Source organism: Lagopus leucura, unplaced genomic scaffold (assembly GCF_019238085.1).
Source record: "Lagopus leucura isolate 7727_CA_CO unplaced genomic scaffold, USGS_WTPT01 Super-Scaffold_100009, whole genome shotgun sequence".
Lineage (NCBI taxonomy): Eukaryota > Metazoa > Chordata > Aves > Galliformes > Phasianidae > Lagopus > Lagopus leucura.
The window spans coordinates 19,681,716-19,707,587 of NW_024962266.1; the positions used below are offsets into that span (position 1 = coordinate 19,681,716).

Sequence of the window (25,872 nt, forward strand, 5' to 3'; positions counted from 1 at the left end):
CCAGGCTGTTAAAGGCAGCAGTAGTTATCCGCAGATAAAGGGAATCGGGCTCCCCTGGTGCCTCCTCTCCATGCACTGAAGGCAGCCAGGTGTCCATGGGCACCGTGCCTCTATGGGGACACAGGCGGCACGTCCCCCCTGCCACCCCCTGCCCCACACCGCGGTGCCGATATCCCTGCTGGGATTGGGACCCTAATTAGGGTGAAATTTCAAGGGAGAAATAAGCGGGTTTGTGAAGGCGCGTTCCTGCCTGTGAGTGACACGAGATGTCAGAGAAAGGAAATAAAAGGCGAGGATGCAATCCCAGCTCTGCCGAGACTGTGCGGCGAGTCCTAATGGAAAGTTGTGCTGCTCTTTAAAGCTCGGTCAGATGGCCTAGTTATTGCTTTAAAAGGGCCAGAATCAAACCGCCGTGCCGCACTCCAATCCTTCAAATAAAGCGAGCCGTGCTTCTGCGGGTCCGGCAAGCAGAGCCGTGCGATTACACAGAGAAGGGCAGGTCTCTTTATCTTGGAGGGAGACCTACCTATTTTTAAACATTAGCTCCAAATCACCAGCTCACCTCTTTGTCTCTCGCAAACCCTCTCTCGCCTTCTGGAGGAGAGATCAAACGCCAGCCCTGCTGCCATTGTTTCTCTCCCAGCGAGATGGATGCGGGACTGTAATCTTCCCACAAAGCCGTGCGCTTCAAAGGCATCAAAAGTGCTTATTAAAAGTCCTAGGAAACTAATTTAATAACACCCCAAAGGGCCGGAAAAACAGAGCTGGCAGCTCCTGGAGCAGCCTGGCCTGCCATGCCACGGAGCTGGACACCAGACCTGTGTTCCTACATGGGTCCCACGGAGCGGGGCAGGAGATGGAGAGGAAAGCTCCAGCCTCCCGCTCACCCTGCCCATTAGTGGGGCTGTTTTACTCCGGATCATTAAATATGTATATCTTATTACACGCCTTGTTACAGTATTGAGCTCTATTGACTGATAATAAATTCCAAGCATCATCCCGGTCATAAATTTATCTGGAGATGATGAAGACTCAATAATCTAGTCATGCAGATAATATGATAGGGCCTTAAAAAAGATCATTACATTATATGTCAAAATTAAAAGTGAAATACACTTTATTAACAGTGTTTCCACACTTGGGGCCATTACTTGTTATACCCCCTCCTGCCCTCCCAGCCACCAACCCGCCATGCCTTGGGCGAAGCATGGATGAGCCAAGGCAGCTCTGCACTGGGCAGGTGCCACCAACGGCCATGCGTTTGGGGACAATGGACACGGCGCGCTTGGGAACCCACAGGTGTACCCGAGCCACCCTTCTGCCCAGTGCCTCATGTCCCTTGGCTCCCACTTCCATCCCTTGGCTTCACAAGCAGGTCACAGCCACTGGCACCACTCCGTAGCCCTTCTCCATGGCACACTGCTGTGCGGCTCCTGGCTCAGCCTTCCCCCCAGCCCCTGTCCCCCTCCCCAGCCCAACAAGGGGACGGGCAGCGGGGGCACGCGGATCGATGCCGCGACACAGATCAGCTGCTGGGAAAACCAATCGCAGATCAGATTGAAAGCGACTTCTGCGTGTATCTCCCCAGCTCCCGCTACAATAGATTGGCTGGAGAAATCCGATGGAGAGAGGAGACAAAGGGGGAGGAGATGGGGAGAGGAGGAAAGGGCTGATAATGCTCCCTGCCACGGCCGCTCTAATCTGTGACAGCCCGAGGATTTGCTGAAAACCATTATCACATTTCTCTCCCTTCTCTTGTCCCTGATAAAGCCCCGGCTAATCTGTTTGTTGCAGGTATTGAGAAAACGCATTTAGCGAAACAAGGGGTGTGCGTGCGCTCAGTGCGTGCCTATGAAACATTTCCCCCGTGTCTCCAGCAGCAGCGGGGAGCAGGGGGGGCTGCTTCAGGGGCTGATTTAGGCGGCCGTACTGGGTGTTGGCCATGGGCACATGGTGCCTTTTGAAGGTCTGGGGAGCTTTCTCCCACGAGAGCGCCCCATCACCCAGACTCATTCTGACCCCATGCAAAGCCCCAGGACATGGGGACAGAGGACAGCTCTGGGTGCCCCATTTCCATCCAAGCCCTTCCCTGGGGATGGAGGTAATGCAGCGAGAGCCTGGACTAGGGGCTCCCGTCTGTTACAAACAGTTCTCGTGGAACATTAATTACAGTAATTTAGCCGTGGAACACTAACTGCAGCCAGTGCAATAGCATTCAGTACATTAGTGGCTATAACCCACTCCTTAAAAAAGACATTTGGCTACTGACAGCTGATACAATGAGTTGTGAAGCATAACCGAAGGGAAGGGGGGGAAAAAAAGTGAACTGGGAGCAACCTGTGTGGTGGTGTGGGTGGGATGGGGCAGCACCCATCAGGGCACCCATCACTCAGGTGGTGGGGAAAAGGGCAGCACTCAGTGCCTGCAGTGCTCTGAGTGCTCCCACTGGAGCCCAGAGCCATCCCCAAGCCCAGCGGGCAGCAGCACAGGGCCGCATCTCGGCACGATGTCAAACAGAAGGACATTTCCTTCTATCTCTCAGTCACCGCCCCAGGGCACAATCCACCTCCATTCAATCTTTACTCCACTACACATGTTTCCTTTCTAGCCTCGGATTATTTTTTATCATCAAATTACTGCGACGATAAGATGGAGGAGATGCGATAGCTAGCAGCAAACCCCCGCCGCCGCCCCTCTCCATCTCCCCCAGCCTTGCTCTGCATGGGGCTTCGTGCCCCCTCCGTGTGGATATCACGGCTGGGACTGAACCACAGCCAATGGTGCCCGATGGGGCAGCGGTGGCACCCAGGTGGCACCCAGGTAGCACAGGCAGGGGACGCACGGCCACGCTATCAAGACCCTGCAGGCATGATGAATCCTCCCAGTCGCCTTGTTTGCTCTACTCTGCAACAAACGAGCCCCTTCCCAGCCAGGGATAGCTCATCCGGAGGAATGCTCTTTCAGGCCTCTCTCCCTCTAATCCCTATTAATTTAAATAATGCTCAGGCACTCTCCTCCAACTATTTATTATTTATCAGGTTTGTTTATTTGTAGCTAACAGGTAGCGCTCAGCATGCGTCCCTGGTGCGGGGACAGCGGCCGTTCATCACCCCGCTCCCCCGCCATCCACCATCCGTCAATTACTCCTGCTTCCTTTAATTAGTAATGAGGACTAATATCTCTGCCTGGGATGGTGGCTGGAGCGGAACTTCCCTCCGGTGGCATCAGAAGGAATGAAAAATAAATACCTGTGCCGGGCTGCTGCTCCGGGGGGAACTCCCTGTGCACCCTCCTGCCCCTGCATGCCAGCTCCTGCCCTTGGGTAGAGCACATTACAGAGGACACGGAGGTCCCAGCCTACGGTGTCCCCTCACGGTGTGTCCCCGACACTGAGCTCTGCCCCACCAAAATGAAATGCCCGTGAGATGCTCCAGTGTCTTCTCGCAGACCCAGGGAGCTCTGCATCAGAAAGTACCACCCAGAGCAGCCTAATAGTAAAAGCAGCATGCGATATAAATGGAGCCCCTTTGATTTATTGACTGGGAGAAGTTTTTACACGATAGCCCATTAAGACGGACGGCTCTGTTTACAGCCAGACCATCTAGCTATAGGGACCCTGAGCTGGATGCTGTGTTTTGCTATTGCTCTTCAGGCAGACATCTCATTAAGGGCAACAGCATATGGAGCTCTCTGGATCTATACTTCACGAGTCCTGGGGGAGGTTTTTACCATTTTTAATAAGTGGGCAAGGTTAGCAAACCTGCAACGTGCTGACCTCGCACCATGGATCCCGGAGCAGCGCCGCGAGCGGACGCACCGGGAGCACGCGGGATTCCATAAATCACCACTCCATGGGGGAAACAGAGGGGTCCGGCCCCCAAAGGGGACCCAGGGCCATACTCATCCCACCCAGCTGTAGGGACACTCAGCACGTTGGTGGCTCAGCCACAAAGGTGCTTTAAGGAGAGTGTGTTAACGCAACAGCACAGGAAACGAAACCCACAGGCGGCTGCTCCCAGGGGATTACACTGTATTCAGTAACAAGGCTGTGCAGGAGAACATGTGTCTCTGGCAAAGACCTACAGCTCTTCTGCCACCTGACAGAGCCTGCGGGAGCAGCTGGGTGCCGTGGGCTCAGACGGGCAACAAGCACAGGCTGCCAATGGCTCTGGTACACAGCCATCACTGCAGGGCAGGGCTTGAGCACACCCTCTGCTCCCAGCTCCGTGCAGCAAGCATGGAAAGCCTCCAGATGTCCCCGGGTCAGAGTTGGCTGACATCATCGAGTGTCCTGAAGCACGGGGATTTGTGTCAGGTTTGGTGCCTGGCTCAGAGCACCATTTGCAACCTGATACAGCAGTACAGCATGGTCCTGAGGTAGCAGTGATTTATGCCAATGCGCTGCCCTCCCCACATTGCCTTCTGGCCGATGGAAGCCTGCAAACGGGACGGTTTCCTTTAGGAAAGTCTGCCCGGGTCTGGCAAGAGGCAGGGAAGGAAGAGAAGGACAAATGGACAGGCAGGGCAGCGTGTTTGGTCTCTTTCTGGCAATTCTCTCACAAACCAGTCTGAGCATCTTTGAAATGAAATTTTGTAGGCGATTAGCTCACAATGTGAACTTAATTGCTTTTGGTATTTAAAAAACCCCATTAAATTAAATGGCCGAGATATTGAGGCTTAAGCAGTGGCTGCTTCCAACGCACAGTAACTACCAGCCTCATTACAAGGCCGATTCCAGCCGTGCACGGCGCAGACCCATGCGACGTGACCGCTCCGGGCTCCCTCCCTGCGCCCAGCATGGGAATTGCTCTGGTCCCATTTGGTGCAGGTACCCTGCACCTCCCCATTGCAGCTCTGGGAGCGATGACCTGCTCCACACTGAGCTCTGTAATAGGACAGAGCAGCAAACGGCTTTCACCTTACTTTACTTGTTTGTTTAAATTATTTACACTCCTCAGATGCAAGACTGCTGTCCAAAAGGAGCATCCTTTTGGCTGCTGCAGCTTTAAAATGACTTGCATCCATCACTCAATCGCTTTCAGGTCAAACATGCGCTCCCGACTTAATGACCACATTTCCTCAGCAACAAATCTGTCACCGCTGTTTGTTTAAAGCCAACAATCTGTAGGAGCACTGTGTGCAAGGATTGAATTAACTCAGCATCTGAATGACTGCAGTGCCAGATCATTCAAATTGCACCTTTCCTAAGATCTTCCCGCAATGTTAATTAACGCTCCGTGCGCGATGGACAACGTGCACGAGGCTGCGGGGAGAGCAAAGCTCAATCCCTGTGGCCACAGGGCTGTAAGAACCAGGTCCTGGCCTGTGTGCACGTGTGTGCACAGTGGGGTGGTGGGGGGCTCCAACCTACCCCGGTGTTTCCAAAGCACAGTGGTTGCAGAGATTCTCCACGCTGGATGCTTGACTCACGCTGGTTTGTTTTCCCCAGGAAACATCCAGCCCAAACTGTTAATACACTGCAATGAACACGAGTGAAAAATATGTGGCTATTTCCTTCAGATTCCAGCTACGTGTTGCTCAGAGGGTATTTGGTACGTGTGCGCTCAGATGCTTTGGAACAAAGCCTTCAAATCTGTCAGGAAGGCGATTTTGGGAATGTTGGGGATGGATTTTCCATCGGAATGTCAGCAATGTTGGGCACAGCCCTGCCTGCAGCCCCACGCTCCCAGCGGCAGCCCCACTGGCACTCGGACCCAGCACCTGCATGGGGAGCAGGGATGTGTGCTCGATGACTTCCCCAGGAAACAGGAGGGAGGAAACAGCTGTGCTGGAAGACTTTGGGACCAGGAGCTGGGAGAGAGGTGAATCCAGAGGAAACCGTGATGGGGAGCTGGTGGGGCTGGTGGAGCTAGGGGACACCACAGCAATGGGGGATGGGATCAGGACAAGAAAACGAGGACAAAGAACTGAGATACAGGTGGGGAGTGGGGCTCATCCAAGCCCAAATGCACAGATGTGTCCCAGCCCTTGCCGACACGGCAGCAGTGCCCTCGGTGCAGGCCTCCTGTGCACGGCAGCCACCATGGCCCTGTGGAGCAGTAGCTGTGGGGTCCTAACCTGGGGGTTTACAGTCCCCCCCAGCCTCACCTCATTGCGCTGCAGTTAATTGGGGCACTGCTCTAATCTCTACCTGCCATTGATTTCAATTCAGCTCCAATTTTCTTCTTTGACCTTCTCTCCTCCAGACCCTGCTCACAAACAGAGCACAAATCCTCAAACATCCCCTTCATTTTTCCCTGAAAAATTCCATTGCTCCCCAACCACCAATGACTGATGTCTGTTTGGATGTGATGTTTGGGGACAAACACCTCTACCCAAATGGACACCCTGCCCAAATGTTCCCCTTCTTGGCTTTGGCATGGGAAGGGAAGCAGTGATGCTCTGAGACCACCCCAACCTTACACTCCTCACCTTTCATATAAGCACTGGATTGGAAATGGGATGGAAACAGCACCAGCTCCCAAGGTGGCTTCCTGATATCTGCAAGGTGACCGTCTCATGCATGGGGAATGAGCATGAAGAACTGTTGGGTGTCCCTAAGCCACATCAAGGCTCATACATGCTGGGAGTCATGCTCCCTTCTTCTCACAGCTGAGACCACCTCAAGGCAAAAAGAGTCCAAGAGACTTCCAGATGGTGACCTTCAGGATGGCTGCCTGCTGTCCACCTAAACACGAACCCCTGAGCCCCAGCCCTGCAGGGTTGAGATGCTTCAAAGGCAAGCTGAAAGGGAAGAGCTAGGGGAAGGTCTTCCCTCCTCCACGTCCCTGGGGCCATGGATGGGACACAGCCACCAGCAGCACCCAGCTCCCCGGTGCCACTCTCTGTGCTGTGATCTGGAATGGGAGCAGCCGCTCGGAAGCTGTTAGGATCAGGTTGCAATGTGCTGGCACTAATGAGCAGGAGACAGGGGGCTGCAGAAAGTGATTGGGAGATGTCCACCAGCGAGACGCTGCCAGTGCCAGGGGCCATGGAGGAGCTGCCACTGGGGGCATGGGATGGGAGAGGCATCATCCCTCAGAGCTCATCCCTTCCTGGCACCCCAAAATGGGTGGGGAACCCCTGCCAAGGCGCTTTTCTCCAGAAATCCTGGCTGCCAGAATTCTAGCCCTCCTGGGGCCCTTCTTTTCCTGGCAGCAATTCACTATGTAAAGAGGCTGGGTATTTATAATTATGCTCAAAGTGGCCACTTTGAAAATCTATATGTCTCTAGGCTCCCTGTACATCATAATGTCAACTCTGCGAATGGAGGCATCCATCAGAGGCCTCACATCACAGACCTCGGAGCTGTGATAAACACTTGGGAAATGCTTGCTTGAACCCCTTCCCACTGCTGCCCGCTGGGGACCAGAGCTGCTCTTTGTGGGGTGCCAATTGGGTTCCTCCAGGAGGAACAACGCCAGGTGAGACACATTGATCAGCAATGGGATGAGCCACCCAGCCAGAGCCTTCCTTGCTCTCTGACCCCACTGGGAAGTGGGACCCAACGGAGCCATCCCCCTGTTCTGTGTCACCTCCTCGAGACGTGGGGCCGGTGTTGGTTCCCACAGAACAGAACACTGCTCCCTGCCGACCACACAGGCTTCCCTAACACTTTGCCCAGGCTCTTCTTAAAAATTTATTGCTCTGTTGCAACGTGAAAAATAAGACAGAGAAGTAATCATTAGTATAACTATAACTCCCCGTGCAATAGCCCCACTTGTAAATTGAGATTTATGATTGCAGCTGCCGATATTTTAGAGGCCGGTGCAAGCAGCAGTGGCAGCACAGCCCAGCTCCACGCTGCCCCGCTGCAGTTACAGTTTATCACAATCTGCAGAGATTATTGCAATGAATAATACACAACGGGCTGGCAGTGAAGAACTATTCCCGATCAAACGTTTCTGTAAACAACTGAATAAATAATATTGCTCAGCCCCTCTTTAGAGCCCTCGGAGGCCCAGGGAAATCTCTCATTACTCAGCAGGAAGGCGGCAGGGGGCTCAGAGGGGAGGGACGTGGGGTCTCTGGGCACCGTGGTGGCAGCAGTACAAGAGGTCCCAGCTGGGTGCCAGCACTGCAATGGGAGCGGGGCTCGGTGTGCTCCAGTAAATGTCAGTAGGTAATGTGACACACGCAGGAGCGTGTGCCAGCAGCTGTGGAAAGGGCATTTCTTACACGGCTGGAAGGACAGGGTTCAGCTTGTAGCCCGGGGTTCCCCCAGGCACACTGAGCTCCGGCTGTGCCCACCCATGTTGCCTCACTGGCACCGTGTCTTCATCCAGTGGGCAGTGTGCATAGATCCCCTTCTGACCCACGTCACCCTGCAATGCTTCATTCAATACCCAAACCCTGCGATGCCTGCTCTCAGACCAGCAGTGGGACGAGGACACCCCCAGGCAGGACTGTCCCCCCCAGGACAGATCCCTGCTCCCCGTGCCCAGCTGCGAAGGACAAGGGATGCAAAGCAGTGAAGTTTGCTTCCCTGCAGCGCCTGCTCTGCCCACGCCTGTGGAATAGGCTCCAATTAATCCCCCCTCAGCTTGGCCCGCCCGCTTCATTACCTCCCCTTGATGAGAACCATCAGTGGGGCCTGTATGATTTTGCTAATTAGCCTCACTTCGTTTATCATTTCCATTTTCTCCCAGAGACGCTCGGCTTGCTGGGCGACAGCTTCATCTCCCGCTGAAACAATGCGGCCCCTTCTGTGCCCGTCTCACTTAGCGCTGTCACCGCAGCCATTATGAAATTGGGGTTTCATTTACACACTAATTAAACATTACAGCTTGTTCACAATTACAACACGGGGATGAGGAGGTAACTAATTACTTAAGAAATGAGCTAACATTTATCTCTGGTTCCTCCCCCACAGCCCACCGAGGTTGGAAATTGTTCGGTAGCGACGGCCTCCAGGCCCACGTACCCCTTAGGGCTGTATCCCTTTGAGGCTGTGTCCCCTTGGGGCTGCGTTCCCTTGGGACTGTACCCAGAACCCAGCCCCAAAGGGATAGGAACCCTGTTCCAGGGATGATGGGGCCACAGCAGAGCCAATCCTGCTGCAGGAGCATGCAAGGGATGGGGGTCTTCATGGGCAGTGCAGACACCCACATGCCCTCCATGTTCTATCTGGTGATGGGCAACTCATCTTGAAAAAGACATTTTCTTCAGGGAGGAATTAACATTTAAAAACGAGAATCATTAGGGTAAATAAAGCAGGCTGTCACTTGGATCGAAAGGCAACACTGAGTATGGGCTCAGGACGCTGCCATGCACCAGGAATCAGGCGAGGGGAGGAATAAGGAACCCATGCTTGGCCTGAGCCACAGAGCGCAGGCAGGAGATGGATATTCAGGTTGGATACTAGGAAAAAATTGTTCCCCTAAAGATCTGTGATGCACTGGCACAGGCTGCCCAGGGGGGTGGTGGGGTCACCATACGTGGAGGTGTCCAAGAGATCATAGAATCATAGAATCATAGAATCACCAAGGTTGGAAAAGACCTTCAAGATCATCCAGTCCAATCGTTCACCTATTCCCAATAGCTCCCACTAAACCATGTCCCTCAACACAACATCCAGCCTTTTGATGTGGGGATGTGGCACTGAGCAACGTGGTCAGAAGTCATGGTGGGGTGAGGTGGGCTGGGTTGGATGATCCCAGAGGTCTTTTCCAACCTTGATGATTCTGTAGTTGGATGGAGGCTACAGGCAGGAGATGAGGCTGGAGGCTGAGATGGAGGCTGCAGGCAGGCAATATCCACAGTCACTCATGAAGGGAAGAGCAGCAGAGAAAGGGGGAGATGACGTGGACTGTCCTGGGACAGCTGGGAGGCAGCAGCTGGGCTGTATGTTCATCTGCAAGCCAGCAAGCAGGCTGGCAGGAAGAGAGGGCAGAATGCGGAAGGCGACCAATGCACTGCCTAGAAGCTTCTGCAGGCACTGTGCTGCTGCTGGCCTTTTGAAACACATGAGAGTCCCCCCACAAACAGCCCTAAGCAGTGGAAATGCTCTCAGAAAAAAAAACCTCGTCCAGCACCAGGCAATTAAGGTTCTTTTGCAACTCTTAACCCGTGATTTTGAGACAAAGAATTTGGCCTTGGCATAATTTGAACTGCTAATTGCTTCCCTGATCCGCAGTCAGAGAACTGAGATGAAGTCTGGGCACCAAAAAAAAAAATAAATCACCTTCCCTGTTCGGGAGAAAATTCAGAGCTGCTCTCTGGGGGGAAGGGGATGCTCTCTTCTTCCCTTGAAACAGCTTAAAAAATAATGATCAGGAAACAGTTAAGCAAAAGGGGGGTGAACTGGTGGTTGGAAAAAAAAAAAAATTCACACCACTTTATAATAATAGTAACAACTCATTCCCATAGTTTTATCCTTCCTGTCTTTAGCCCACAAAAAAAAAAAAAAAAAGGAAAAAAAAAAAGAAACCCTAAGCTAAACTACTGACACTGACTGGGAGCTTAGAACTGCTGCATCAAACAGAGCCCTTGAATCTCCTGAACATAATTGTGCTGCCCTCTAACCTCAACCTTCAATCAGTGCAGTTTAACTATCTCATTTTAGCCTACAGGACACACCCCTCTGCTAACTAGCAGCCATATTCTTCTCATTAGGAGACTGCTCTGTACAGGAGCATGGAGGCAAATCCGTTGTCTCTCTTTTTCTCTCTCACTCTGCTGCTTTTGGTTGTTATATGTGTACTTCTGGAGGGAAAGAACACGAGCAGAGGGCTTGGCGGGTGCTGGAGATGGCCCAGCTGCCAAACTCTGGGTCCCATGGGTATGGAAATAAAGCCACACCACTTGTTCTCGTGTGGAAATGCACAGCATGCAGGCACGGCCCCACTAACCTCAGTGCCAGGCGCTTGGTGCTGGAGGTGCTCCTGCTTTGCTCCCTGCATGCAGCCAGGGATGGGCCCTGGGGTGGCAGTCCTGGTCCTGCAGGGCCAGGTGGGGACAGACAGGGGACACACGTGTTCCTGTGCCAGCACTGTGCCTGGGCAGGCAGGGAGGCATGGGGCAACATGCTGAGCTGGATGGGGCTGTACACTGCAGGAAAACTGTGTCTATGTGGGGAAAACTTGTGGAGGGTTGCCATGTGCTCTCCATCATTGGTGAGCTTTGCATCAAGTCACTGGCAATGGTTTCTTCCATGCTTGAAGGTCAGCTCAAAGCCATGTGGGAATGACGCAAGATGGTTCTGCTAGCTGCCTGACCTGAAGGGCCACACATGCCCTGATGCCACTGGAGTGCAGGACACTGCAGCTCGGTGCCTGCAGTGTGGACCAAAGCACCCACCCCAATGGTGGCTGTGACTTTATCCCCTGCCTCCCCACCCAGCCAGCACCCCCAAGCCTGCAGTACCCACCTTATGCCTCTCTGTGGGTTTGGGTGATGCAGAAATCATAGAACCTCAGAACCACTGATACTGGAAAAGATTGCTAAGATCATTCAGTCCAACCCACCCCACCATGCCCACTAACCACGTCCCTCAGTGCCACATCTCCACAGGTCTTGGACACCTCCAGGGATGGTGACCCCCCCACCTCCATGGGCAGCCTGTGCCACTGCATCACCGCCCTTTGTGAGAAGAACCTCCTTCCTAATATGCAACCTGAAATGGCATGCAGTTTTCAGGCAGAGCAGATCCCTCTGAGCTCACCCAAAAGCTCTAAAGGAGCACGGTCAGTGGGGCCGGGCAGCAGCTGGGCTGGTACAGCTCTGCCTTTGCCTTGAGATTTGGGTGTTGGCATGCTGGAAGCAGGATGTGCACAGGCAGGGACGGATAAGAACACAGCTCTGGATGGATTTAGATAGCTCGGTGTCTGTCCTCCCCGCCCTACAGCATCCTCCCCATCCACACCTCATCCCTGGGTCCCGCTGAGTTATGCCAGCTATTAACACACTCCAAGTTCGTTATCTTAAAGAGGCCACTCAGGACACGGGGCAGCGATCCTTAAAGCAATTAATGCAATCCTTTGATTTCAGGGGATAATGTAGGAGCCGCCGGGCTGCCTTAAAGAGGGGACTGTCAGCACCAGAGAGAGGAACAGTCACGGGTCAGAGCGTCACGGTGCAGAGGTACCAGTTAGCTCTTAACAAGACACGGGGGCAGCTGCCTTGGCTGGCTGCTGTCAGAGCCCTCCTCACCCAGCCCAGCTCCCTTCCAGAGAGTAGAAAGTAGCAATGCAGGGCTTTGGCTGCTGCCCAGGGGCGGCCCAACCTGTGGTGATGTGATGCGCCCACCAAAGGCATGAAACTTTCCTTTCTTTCTTTCCTTCCTCGTTTTTCAGAGCACAAGTTCTCTCTTGGTGAAGACTTCTGGGGGAGGTGAAGAGAAGCAGGAAGCCAAAGAGAACCATCTCGCTAGTCAAAGCCTTTAACAACTATTTTTAATATCAGGCAGAGGAACAAGATTTTGAAATGAAACAGCCTGCACCGCTTTGATGGGCGAGCGACAGATCTTGAAACAAGGTCCATTCCCTCCTCCTTCACTAACTAACAGCCATATTTCTCTCATTAAAGACAATCTGGCCGTATTTTCAAACTTCTTAACAAGGCGATCACCGTAATTTGAGATTTCTATTATCCATGCTCCTATTACAGCAGTCTTTTAAGCAGCCTTTTTTTTTTTTTGCTTTCTTTCCCCGATTTTGTCTCTCCCCTCAGACTGCCATCAGTGGTAATGACGTGCAGGAAACAAGAGCGCCGAGAACCAGCTCTTTTTTTTTTTTTTCTTCTCCTTTTTTTCCCCTTCTTTTTGGCACTAGCTCGTGCAGGGGGCAGCAATAAGGAACAGAATAAAAAAGCGAAATGAAGTTTGGTTATCTCTTATCGGGAGTTTGGTTGTTAATCCGCCCAGGAGCTCACTCGGAGCCCACGCACCACCTTATCTCCCCCGTCCACCACAGACCCCCTCCCCGCAGACCCCCGGCTCTCCCCTTCCCGAAGGCGCCCGGCCGCAGCCCTCCCTGCCCCATTAGTCCTTGGCTGGGCTCTGCCAGATGGATGCAATTTGCATAATATCAGCGGCAGAGGCTGGCAGATCAACCGGGGTCAGGCTCTGACATCTCCAGCACAGTCTATCTCCGAGTGCTAATTTGGACTGCATTGATCTCTCTTTCTGATTTCTTTGTCATTTACGTCTGCAACGGTTTGACAGGAGATACAGAGACAGACAAGGGGGGAAAAGAAGGGGAAGGGGGGGGCCAGAACAGGAGAGAAACAAAGATTGTAGTTACAGATGTCTTTAAGGGAAAAAACAGATTAATCCAAGGACTCCTCTGAGGGTCGCGGCTTTGAAACATCCTAATTATCCCCTTCTTATGAATTCCTGCACAGACTTAGAGGGGGGTCTTGTCAGGGAACTCAGGGGAATGGAAACTTGTTAAATTGTGGTGCAGCTCTCCGGCTGGCTGCTACCCCTTCCCTTTGCACCTCGCAGCCGTGTCTCATTAGGAGAAATGGGGTGGTTGCAGGCATCCCTCCGCATCTCGATGGTGGCTCTCGTTAGGGCCAGGAGGAACGGGCACGGAGCTGTGCTCACTGCCCTCAGGATCAGGAGGTGCTCCTGAGTCACCCCCCATCCTGGCAGCCCAAGGGGATGGCAAGGAGGACGCTGCAGACCAGAGAGAGCCACCAAGTAAGGACCGTCCCAGGGCAGGCCGTACCACCCAGTCCCCAGCAGTGGGTCAGGGACACGCAGCTTGAAGTTCAAAGACGTTTCCGTGCTATTAATTGAGACGTTTATGTTCATTAACAGGAAACTCTTCCCCTCTCACAGGTAAGAGAGGACAAGCCTCGTCTGGGACATGTCGCAGAGAGACACTAAGGCACCAAAGAATCCATGGGGAAATCAAAATGTCACTCAGTGTTTTACGTCTCTACTTTCTACAGAAAAAGCTCTCTGGAAAGTTAATGATCTTCCCAGGCCTCTCACCTACCACATGTCTTCCAGTGCGTGAGGCTGTGGCACAATGCACCAAGTGCTGCTTGTTTCAGAACAAGTGCCTACAGGAGGAATGTTCTGCAGGACAGACAGACAGCCAACAGTGGGGTGGTCCTGAGCCAGCGCATAGGGCTCTCTGCAGTGCAGGTTAATTCAGGCCTGCAAGCTCCTGCTGTTGGGACTGGCTGGTTTGTAACACAGCATCCCTAAATCACACCCTCACCAGCCCCTCCCGCACTCCCAGTATGCCAGCAATGGTTTGGCATGAGATGGCACGGCACTGCAGAGCATGGCATCACATCACATGGCACTGCATCAGGGCTTGTCCCGAGCAGCCACAGCCCTGTAACTACCTCACCTCCACCAGAACACCGGGACTGCTCCAGCAACATCCCCAGCACAGCGGGGCCAGCAGTGCACCGTGCCCCTGTGTGCCATCGACTTTGGGCTGGGTAGGACAGAGGGGTGACTGCAGTCAACACAAACACTCAATCATCTTTCCTTTCTTTCTTCTGTGCCTCCTTTGTTAACTGCAGGAAACAGCTGAAAGACCTTGAGTTTCCCATTGTGGCGTGTATGGGAACAGAGCTGCAGTGATCAGAACATACCCCCCGCTGCTCCTGGGGAAAAAGGGAGAGCAGAATCTTTTCTAAAAAGGGTTTACGATTAGAAGAGTGTTCTGTCACTTTGGCGCGCAGTAATCCACTGCGCCACCAAGTCCCTTCAGAGAGATGTCGAAAACTTAAATGACTGAAAGCAAAAGAGCCCTGGCTCAGGTTCCTAGGCAGCCAGACATCCTAATTATCTTTAGATCCACTCCCACATGGAGGGGAGAGAGCACACGAGTAAAAAAAAAAAAAAAAAGAAAGAAAGAAAAAGAAAGAAAAAGAAAGGGGAAAAAAAAAAAAAAAAAAAGAGGACTGTCACATTGCTTTTTTCTTTTTTTAAAAGCCCGTCTCCGCTCCCTGCTTTTCCAGCTGTGACACCTCTCACGGTAGTTAATTAGAACCATGTCAGCACGTTAACGTGCACTGACTGGACACTGACAGACCCTGACCGGCCAGCACGGGCTCCTGTCCCTCCCACAGGGCGTGGGACCCCACTGTCCCCATCCCTGTCCCGCTGCGCTCCCTGCAGCACGCTCTGCCAGCCGGGCGCAGTGCCTCACCGCGGCACCTGTTTGGAGCTGCCTGACCTTTACCAGCACTAATTCAGAATGACACCCCTCATTTGATGACATTTCTGTTTACTTTTCCTTAAGTCTCTTTTAATTATTTAACTCTGAGTCTTTTCTCTTTTGCCTCCGGCTGCCTGGCAGAGGGAGCCCCGTTCTGTTCATGGCAGCGGCCCCAGGGCAGCTCCCAGTTCTCTGCTCAGCTCTCGCCATCGGTTCCCCTGGCACGAGGACGATGCTGTGCCCACGGTACTGCACTGGCAGAGCACTGCCTCTGCTGAGAGCCAAAGGACAGGATCTGCCTGCTCTGTCCCCAGCGCCACACTGAGGTTGGGGTGAGAGGTGGCTAAAAGCAGAGGGGAGTGTCACAAAACGTTGCCCTCGTCCCCTTGGTTCACGTGCCAGAGAGAAGCACAGGGTCTTGGAGCATCCCGAGAAGAAAGGAAAAGGCGAAAGGAAAGCAGGCTGAAATGAAGCTGCAGGAGGAGAGTGGGTGCTGACAGCTCCAGGCACCATCCGTGTGCCCGCCCCGCACTTAGCAGGACGCGGGCAGGGCAGGGGCACCGCGGGCGCTGGCAGCCGGCGGCAGTTAATTAGAATCGTGTCACTAAGTAAATGCGCTCTGACTGGACTCTGACAGATGCTCACCTATGACACTGGGGGCCAGGAGACAATCCACATCAAACTACTGCAGTGTGACCCTTTTAACACAAAGAGTAAACTCACTGCACGTCGAGTTGAAGCTCATTAAAACTGTCTACTCTGCGAGCATCCCATTAACCTCACTGTTAAAAACACGCAATTCCTCTTCTTCTATCCGAGGCCTAATTAATGCTCTGGATCAGGAACAATATCACGCCCTAACCTTCCGAGATTTCCAATCAGTAAATGAAAAGAGAAAGTCGGGGTTGGGGAAGCGCGGGTGCCTGCAGGGCTGCGCACGGTAGGGCTGCTGACCCCCGGGCTGTGGGGCTGCTCCCCCAGGCTGGCACGGCCCCATGGCACAGAGCAGTGCTGCGGCCCCAGGACCATGCTGACATCGTCCTGAGCCCACGGGTCCTGAGATTTGAAATGGAAAGAATCTGCAGGCTGAATTCTGAACTTTCACCGTGCTTTGCAGGCAGCCAATCCACCACAGGTTAAAGCAGAGCGGGCAAACGAGAAATCAACTTGCACAGCAGCGACTTCTTCTGCATATTTGGAAACTTCTCCCTTTTCTGAGTGTGTTTTCAGTTCAATAGCTGGCTCGCTCAGAGCCAAGAATCAACAAAGGCTTGTAGAAAAAGAAGAATGTCACCAACAAACATTTAAACCACTTATGGTTACTCCAACAGAGCATTCTGATTTTCATCGAAAAGCACTATGGCTGAAATCATGAGCAATCTTTTAATCCTCACTTCTTGAATAACTAACAGTAATGCACCACTTTTCTAACGTAATGACAATCTAAAAACTAAGAGTAAAGGCTTACTATGTTACATTATTGATTAAAATAAATGTAGAAAATATACTGCATTAAATGTAAGAAAGAATAACCAGGTTTAATCCCTGGGAGAGTTGAACTGAGTCTGATAGGTGCTGGTCAGTAAAACATGACCTTTCTTTAGGGAAACAGTTAAAAACAGTGTGAATATAGAAGAAAATCAATTACTGAAAGCAGGTGCCCTGCTGGCTGATTTAAATCTCAATTAAAACCTGTGATTTTAATCATTCTGATTTATATCAGTCTCTGCAACTCCATAGAGAGACGTCAATGTGAGAGCAAGGCTGCACCACTGCCACTGCAGGGATCTGCTGCCCTAAACTGCACAGAGCTCCCTCCAGCCATCAGGGAAGCCCCAGCCATATTTCCCAAGGGATGTGGCCCTGGATTTCCACCAGGCTTCACCATGAGCTCCCTGCCCGTGCGCGGCAGCTGCACAAGGTGCGGCTCCCATATAGGATCCAGCCCTGAAGTTCCCATACTGGAACCAGAAGGGGAAATTATGCATGTCTTTGTTCAGTTCTCAGCCCTCCCTGGTTTGCAGACTTCTGCACACCAGCAACCATCAGAGCAAGTGTTGACCCCCACCTAGGGCAGCCCTGGGACCCCAGTCTGCCCCCCAACTTTCTCAACCCTGCTGTACCCCAGGACCCTACAAAGGAATAATGAGACTCCAGACAACACAGGAGCATTTCCAAAGCCACAGCTAGGTCCAGGCTTGCTGCTATGTAAAGTAAAAGGCAAGCAGATGTGCTGAGCTGTTCCTAACTCTTTTCTTGAGATAGCAGCCCTGGAAAGTGGGCATGGATTGGGCTGTTCCAGGAAGGGAGGGGCAGCCCAGGGCAGGAAATTCTGCAGGACACATGCCTGCTCCAGGACAAGGCAGCAAAGCCTTCCTAAAGGACTGGAGTGGAGAGGCAGGTGAGCAGCACCTTTCAACTCAATCAGAGACATACCTGAGCAAGACAGCACTGAGATAAACACGGGCAGAAACCAAGGGCAGACAGATGATACTCCATAACTAGGGATGCTTTGTCAGAGTAGGAGATGACAGCAACAGAGCACTCTCACCATAAATAAAACAAAAGATGAGGCATAAAACAACTCAGCATCCCCCAGAGAGTCTCTAGGAAAGATTCAAGCCCCAAAAGAAGGCAGAACACAGCTCCTGCAGTCCCAGCCTGCTCCCCATCACCGCCAGTGTGGCACACCAGCAAGGCAACTCTGCTCCCAGGCAAGGAAGCAAATTTTAATGCTACCTCCGTCAATAATGCAACCAGATCCATAGTTCAAAAGGAGCTTGCTAATTAAAAGCTGGTGAGCTTTAAATAATTCATCTCCTTAACTTGGATTGATTGGAGAGTTTAATGGTTAGAGTCTTGAAACAATATTAAACAGCCTCCTCAAGGCCCAGGTAGCAGGTGACTTTTCCAAGTAAATCTTACCTTCTTGCAAACTTTACTTCTCTCAAGTCACACTGGATGAAGGGCTGGGAGGCAGAGGGAAGGCAGACACAAGGCAGGCAAGTGTGATGCAGCCCTCTGAGGCACAGCCTGGTGAACCTGGGCCAGATCCCTGCTGCCCACATATCCCACAGCCTGCACTGCCCCTGCCCCCAAAGACAATTGTAGTCCTCAGAGCACCCCAGAGCAGGGAGAGCTCCCAGCCCAGCACTCATCCCCTCTCAGCTGCAGCACCCCTGGAGCAACTCCCCAGGGGGACTAAGAGCCAGGATGCATTCCCCCTTTCCAATCGTGTTGCAGGCACAACCTGATGCATCTTCTTCCCTTCTGCCAGCCAGAGGCCATGCAGCCCTCTGGCTGGCCTTCAGCACCTGGCTTTGAGCAGCTCTTGGAGCCATGGAGACGGGCAGAACACAGCACTGGGTCACTTACCTATCCCGCTGTGAGGCCTCCCTATGTGCTGTAGGTTCAGTCCTTTGTTCATGTCTAAGAGTCCGTTCTTTGGCCAACTCCCCATGGCAAAGCTGTACGCCTGCAGGAGAGAAGCAGAAGGTCACAGGTTGCATGGGGCACATGAGATACATTCTGGAGGGCACACGTGTGTTTGTGTCCCCAATATTCAACACAGATCCAGACACTGCCCCTAAAGAAACTTTCCAGGAGGTGGTGCAGGCCTGTCCCACTTCAGAGATGCCCAGGGCCTGACACTGAGGCTAGCACAGGAGTGTCACTGTGGGGGTCCTGAGGCAGCCCCCAGCTCCATGGCTGGGTGTTTTGGGACTCCTGCAGCCTTTGGGCTCTTCACCTCTAGAAGAAACCCCGCTGGGCCCCATAGAGCCCGTAACCCAGCCAGAATCTGCTCGTGCCCCACAGCTTCTTGCAGCAGCACCCACTGCCCGAGTGGCACAGCCCCACTGGACAATAGCAGTGGGAGAGCAGGCCAGCCCCGCACCATGCATGCGGCCATAATTACAGCCTGAGAGCTCCCTATCTCCTTCATCTTGAGGAATTAAGCTCACAATTGCATTGTGAGCCTTAAGAACAGCACGTGGGCTTAGCACAACTCACACAGTGCTATCTCTGCTGCCGTGAAGGCCATTGTCCCCAGATGAGATCAGGTCAATCCCGCAGCGCCTATCTCCCTCCCGCAGCGGGGATCATCACTGCATACAGTCACTGCATGGAGGAGCAGCAGGGCTCCAAAAGTAAAGCCTGCTTTTGGGGCTGCCCCCAGTGCCCCTGCTCTGCTCCCTGCTGCATGGCTGCCCCATGGGAGCCATGGCTTTGGGGTTGGGAATTCACTGCTGGCCTCCGTAACGGTTTACGCTGCCTTGTTGCTCCTGCCTTAGCAAAACAGAGGGCTCCACGGATAATTAATAGACAGCATTGCTAATCCTGTTGGGAGATGATTAGCAATTAAAACTCCTAATTAAGTCTATGCATAATTCACTGAAATTACACTTTGTGTGTACACAACACGTTCAACAAACACGCTCTGATAACTTCATTGCTGGGATTGCTGGTGGCCGTGTGTTGGTCGGGATGCTGTGCCCCATACCCAGTTCTGGGGGTCAGGGTGTCGAACACAGCAGCTCTGCCTGGGGCTCCTGGCTCCCTCTCCTGGGCTGCAGCGGGTGAATGCAAAGCATCAGGCTCCTGGTGAGGAGAACCGTTCCAACATCATCTCAGCAAAGCCACAGCCATGCACAGGGTAAGGCTGCCTTAACACCCATCGGCCAAGCGCCCCACATCCTTCTCACCTCCCTCCTGCTTAAAATTGGGGTTTATTGCTGCGAACAGAACAAGAAGCCCACACCTTAGATCTCCCAGATCAGCACCTCTTTTGCATAGCACTTTTGCTTTGTTAATCAAGGTCATTTGGTACAGCCGCGCTACCTGAGCAAACTAGCTAAGCAGCCCGGCTAGAAGTTGGCCTGACCACTGAAGGTCAAGTGTGCACTTATGCATATTCAAAGCTGTCTGCAGGATCGATTGGGTTTTAATTGTTTTTCCTGGGGTTTTGGAAGGAAGTGCCAGGGGCATTGATCGGTCCGGCTGAGGCCGCTCACACTCGGTGCAGTGACTGCTGTCACCTCATGGGCAGGCAGAAAGCAGCCGGGCCGGGGGAAGTGCAGCCAGCCTGGCCAGGAAGGAGCTCTGCCAGTGGTGGATTGTATTCGAAAATAAAGTTTTTTAATTAAAATTGGCAATTCTGAGCCGCCTGCCGGCAGCAGCCACACAATCAAGAACGAAGAGCTTTGCTGTTTAATATTTAAAGACAACGTTTAATCTTTAAATAGGAAAGTTCTTCTTCTGACTGTTAAAGTGAGCACCCGACACAAGGTCCCAATGCCAGCACCAGTGGCTTTTTGCCCTTTTTGCCAGGAAATCACACCCATCTGTTCCTCCCTCACGGGAGGGACCAAGCAGAGCCCTATGAGGTGAGAGCAGCACCCCGCAGGATTTTGTTTTCATCTCCATTTGAACTATACAAAAAATGTGGGTACCTTTTCCAAAAGCTCTCGTAAAATATTTTGGGTCAGAATTCTGATTCAAATACGAACTCAGCCCCTCTGATCTGCTACCAAACACCAAAACAACATGCCTGCAGAATCATTTTCAAGCACTCTGAACTCAGTTATTTCCATTCCATTCCATTCTCTCCCTTTTTTCCTGATTCTGCTTGTAATTCTGTGAAGGCCGCATTTACCTCCCAGCCAATGCTCCTCTGAAGTCAGATGATTATTAATTATATTTATTTACTTATACAATCCCATAGGCATACGCAGCACTTCACAAATACTGCCCTGGGTCACTCCCTGGCGCAGGGATCTCAAAGCAAAGGTAAGCAGATCCTCCTTGATAAATGGGAGCTAAGAGCAGCCCGACATTAGACATCTATTTCCACGCATGCAACCAGCACCACAGATAATCCACATCCCGTTAACAGGACTGGGAATAAGTCCTTGGGTAACTCACACCGTGCATAACTGCAGGATGCTCAAGACGGGGGGAAGCAAAGCAGGGAGGTGCTATGGGACAGCACTCGGGGTACAGCAGGCTGGGGCATGGAGATGCTGTGTGCTCCGTGCACTGGAACATGCCAAGCTGATGTATGGATCCAAGTGGGCTCAATGATGCCCCATCATTTATTCACAGGAAGCACTCAGCAGCATTCAGCAGACACCGTACAGGGGCTGGCAGTGCCATGTTCCCTGTCCTTTCTGCCATGTCGATGCCATGACCCTTCTGGTGTCTCTAAACGTTTAACACGCTAACTGTAATTTTAATATTCATATGTACCACGCAGGGAGAAAGTACTTCCTTTCAGAATAATCCTCCCAGGAGCAAAGACACGGGGTGGGCTGAGGAGATACTGAAGGATGGGGATGGGAAGTGGAGGGAGAAGGACCCCTATGCACAGCAGCCCGCGGATTGAGGCTGACCCCTGACATCCTTGCAACAGAGAAAATGACTCTGCGACAGCAAAAGCATCTTCTTCCCCTCGTCATGTCAACCACATGCCCAACATAAGCATTTCCCTCGAACCCACCTCATTCTGCTGCTTCCATGATGAGATGTCAGGGTTTTATATTACTTTGTGTGTTGGAAGGAAAAAGGAGGTCGAGCCTGCAGCTAAGTGGGATTTGAAACAGAGCTTAAAGTGTTCTTGGTGCCACTCCGTCCTACGGCTTTGGGGCTGAGAGTGCCTTTGGGGCAGCGGGTCCCTGGCCATCCCATATTATTGCTTGCAAGCTACAGGAAGGAGGGGAGCAGGAAATATCTTGCTGGGATTCCTTGCCATGCAAACTCACCAGCGCGATGAAAGGGCAAATGAACACCACCCAGGCCAAACCACACAGCTTGGCTGGGGCTGAAAACACATACATGGGAGTAGGTAAGGAGCAGGAGGGCGAGGAGGAAAGCTGGTCCCCCAGCACTCTGCAGCACAGCATCCCCTGCAGCCTGGCCGCGGCAGGCAAGGAATTTCCCCCATGCCGCACCAGCCCAGGTGCAATGTGTCCCTGTTAAGCAGTTTAGTCAGCAGGGCTGCTGCATTCACAGCTTTTCAAGTGTTTTTAAATCACTTACAAAAGCGGGATTAAACGATCAGGAATTCCATTTAATAGGACAAATAAAGAAATAACAATCTGCTCCATCGGCCCTGCGAAAGGCAGGTTTGATTTAAGGGGAAAAAAAACGTTAAAAAAAAAAGTATAAAAGAGGGAAAGAAAAAAAGGAAAGGGGGGTGGAAAAAAAGGATAATGTGTGTTTACTCAAGCAAAGAAAAAAATATTTAAGTGATGTAGGAGAGAAGATTGCGGTAACTAGTGAAGAATAACATCGTCTGCTTTGCTGTCAAATCACACAAGAATTTCAGTAATAGATTCTCATTCTGACACTCAATTCAATTCGAAGGTGATCCTGCTTTATCCCAACACATCAAATATTAAACACTCGTATTAGCCAGGGTGCCGTCGCTTTTCCCGGCTTAGACGCGGCAAGAAGCTTTTCCCCTACTTTCTCTCACCCGCTATAATATTCTCAATGTTATCTAAACATGCCTTCATACACTGGGGTTCTTTATCAATCCCATTTGGGGAGGGAGGGGGGTACTTAAAACGGTATTAGTTTGGGGGGCTTTTATTATTATTATTTCCAAAGCTTTTCAATTTGGTGTGGAAACAGCTTAGAAAAAAAGGAGGAGGGAGGGGAGGTGGCGAGAGAGGGAGACGGAGCGCGAGAGCGAGGGAAAGTATAAGAAAGGGAAAAGCAGCCAGCAGCTCTTGTTTGACTGATGCCTTTCAACAAGGGCAGTCTAGCTTGTCAAAGCCCGGGCTCGAGATGAATTGGCATATCTATTCAGCCTGCCTCTGGATGTCATGCAATACAGTTTCATATTCCCAGATAAGGCATGATAAGCAATTGCTGCCCTGACACCGACTCCATCCATCCCTGCCTTTCTCTGCGTGCGCCTGGCTGACTTACGGGGCTCTGCGTTGCATTTGCATCAATACAGCAGCAAGAGGGGCTGCAGAACTCACCAGTAACCCCCAGCCAGCACCCTGTATCGATGGGGACTGCTTCCCACAGATCCCAGCCTGCAGCCTGTGTGTTTTCTCCTTGCTGGAGCAAGCAGCCCATGCCATCAGACTGCTGTCCACGAGAGCATCGTAGCGCACACACACGGTGCACACACCCTGAAACTGTAGTACTGCTGATGTTGCAGCACTGCTTGGACATATAGCCTGGGGAACCTGCAGCTGGGCTCTGACACTGTCCAGGGAGAGCCACCACGGGCCCAAACACCCTGCAGCACAAGCAGGTAAGGCTTTCCTGCTTCACAAAGGGAAACTGAGGCACATGGGCCTTCCCATCCAGAGGTGTGCCCGAGCAGTCTGTCTGCCCACAACCCAGCAATAGCATGCACATTCACTGCTCTAACTCAGTTTCAGGAGGAGCAGGATGGATCCAACCCACAGCAGCAGCCCTGCAGGATTAGCAGGCGCTGGGGCTTGTGCAAGGCCTGCAAGCCTGGCTCCACCATGTCAAAGTGCCAAGCAGTTTAGGCTTCACGTTCCCATGTGTTTGAACAAGTCTCTGCCTTGCTCCCAGGCTGAGGATTATCCCGGATAAAATGTTCTCAGCTGCTGTGTGCTCTGCGGATGGTGACGTGCTGGGTTAAGGCCTCTGGGACCTGGGTCCAAGCCTTGGGTTTGGGTTCAGGAGAAACAAAGCCACGGCTCTGGGTGACTACAGGGCTGGGAAATAGGACTGTGCACACAGTCGGGGAGCAGCAATGCTGGAGGTGGGCTAGGTGAGGAATATGACATGAAGCCAAACCCAGCAACGTCTTCACCCACAGTCACATCCCCTTCCAGGTGGCTGAGCAGGGACCAGTCAGATTCTCCTCGGCTGCTCCTGGGAAAATGGGAGCCGAGGCGGGGAAGAAGCCTGCAGTGGGGCTGGGACACAGGCACAGGCTGGCACTACCCTGAAATCAGACCATCAGCCACTGCAGATGTGAGCAAAGAGATGAGTGGGGCACTCTGCACACACATCTCCCTGCAGATGTGAGCACAGAGATGAGTGGGGCACTCTGCACACACATCTCCATGGATTTCACAGATCACAAGCCACCAAAGAGCTGCTGTTTGGCCGTGTTGCACGAAGCCACTGTTCACCACCTCATTCTCCTCCTCCAGCCCCCAAACACACATCCCCATGATCGAACCCCACACCCTGCCAAAGCAGAGCTGGCTCCAGGTTCACTGTCAAAACACCCAATCCCTTTCGAAGGGGGAATTTTTCCCCCTCGATTTCTATTTTTACACACACGCACGCTCGTCTCTTCCTCGCTCACTGTTTAATTTCCGTGTGAGAGGGAAGCAGGTGCCCGTGCTCCCGTGAGCTCTCCCTTCTCGAGGCTTTTTTTTTCCCTTCTTGGATCCTGCCCCATTAGTTTAGTGCCCAGCCATCTGCGACGTCTCCTGTAATGCTGTCCCCCTTGTGTACCAGGGAGCTTTTCCATTAGCGCCTTTAATATTCTGACACCTTAGCAGAGGCTGCTATTACATTCAAACACTGATCGCCCTGTGAAATTACATCGCAGGGCTTGCTAAAATGGAATTGTGTATAATCAGGCTCCTCCATGCACTGTCAGTCCCATCACAAATACAACGTAAAGCAGGCTTATGGATGGGCTTAGCAGCTGCTACAAGTGTATTTTTTTTTAATAGATGAAGTATCCCTTATTTAAAGCATTTCCTTAAGAAAAAAAAAAAAACCAAGAAAAAACCAACAAACAGTGAAAGACAAATCAACAGCTGCTGCACTATGTTAACCATATCGCTGGTCTCTTAAAAACATGTTATTTACTAAGGTAGCTATCTGCTTATCTATAACTATATCAAACAGAGAAGGAGGATGAGATAAAGATAGTTAGTTAAACAGACAGCCGAGGAGATATCTGCCACTGGGAAATAATAGCTAAATAAAAAGTGCCATTATGTACTGCTGGGGAGGAGGGGAGGGGGGACCCAGCGCTCTCCCTGCGCTGCTCCACAGCACGGTGCTGCCTTCAGAGGCTCCAGTTTGCAGGGGCAGCCGTGCCCCACACACAGCCCTAAAGCTCCACATGGTTGTGTCTGACAAACGTTGACCGGTTCCCCAGCTGTTTTCTGTTTCAACTAAGGCCATAATGGGTTATGACAAAAGTATTTCAGGTGGATGCAGGAATGGTGCGTCAGAGAAATGAGCTCTCCAGCTCTGAGCTGAAAACACTGCCCCTCACCATGCCCTAAAGGTTATGCTGTCTGTCTGCTGTGAGATGTGACAGCACATCGCCTGAGGGAGATTTCCTGAGGCGCTCTGACCCTTTTGCCATCTCCTCCGAGAAGCTTTTGCAGAAACATGAGGCTGCAGCTCATTTCCACACACCTGGTGGGAGCCAGCCCGGATCAAATGTGGTGGGAGCAGGCGCTGGGAATCGGCCTGGGGGACAAACTAACACTCTGACATTTCCCTTCATCCTAAATCAGGATGGAAAAGCCAAAATATTGTAACATTTCACTGTGTGGGAATGGTTCTGCTTGGGAAACTCAAAGCAAAACCCAGCGACAGAAATGCTGCCCTCTGCAAGGAGCAATCTATTCTGGCGCGAGCACTGATGTGACATTTTGACTCCAGCTTTCCCAGTGCAAAACAAAGCCATTTGTCCACAGCAGACATGCACACAAGTGCTCTGGGTGCTTTCGGAGGGCCATATCCATTGATGGTCATGCTACTGGGCACAAACACGCCA

General features: G+C 52.1%; 1 protein-coding gene across 2 annotated transcripts in view; it reads right to left on the minus strand.

The window, feature by feature from the left end:
* ERI3 (ERI1 exoribonuclease family member 3) overlaps positions 1–25,872 on the minus strand; it is a 97,618-nt gene that overhangs the window by 7,495 nt on the left and 64,251 nt on the right. For both annotated transcript variants that reach the window (XM_042873231.1, XM_042873232.1), the window contains exon 7: positions 18,501–18,600. In XM_042873231.1, coding sequence (XP_042729165.1) covers positions 18,501–18,600 — 100 coding nt within the window. The remainder of the gene's footprint in view (positions 1–18,500; positions 18,601–25,872) is intronic.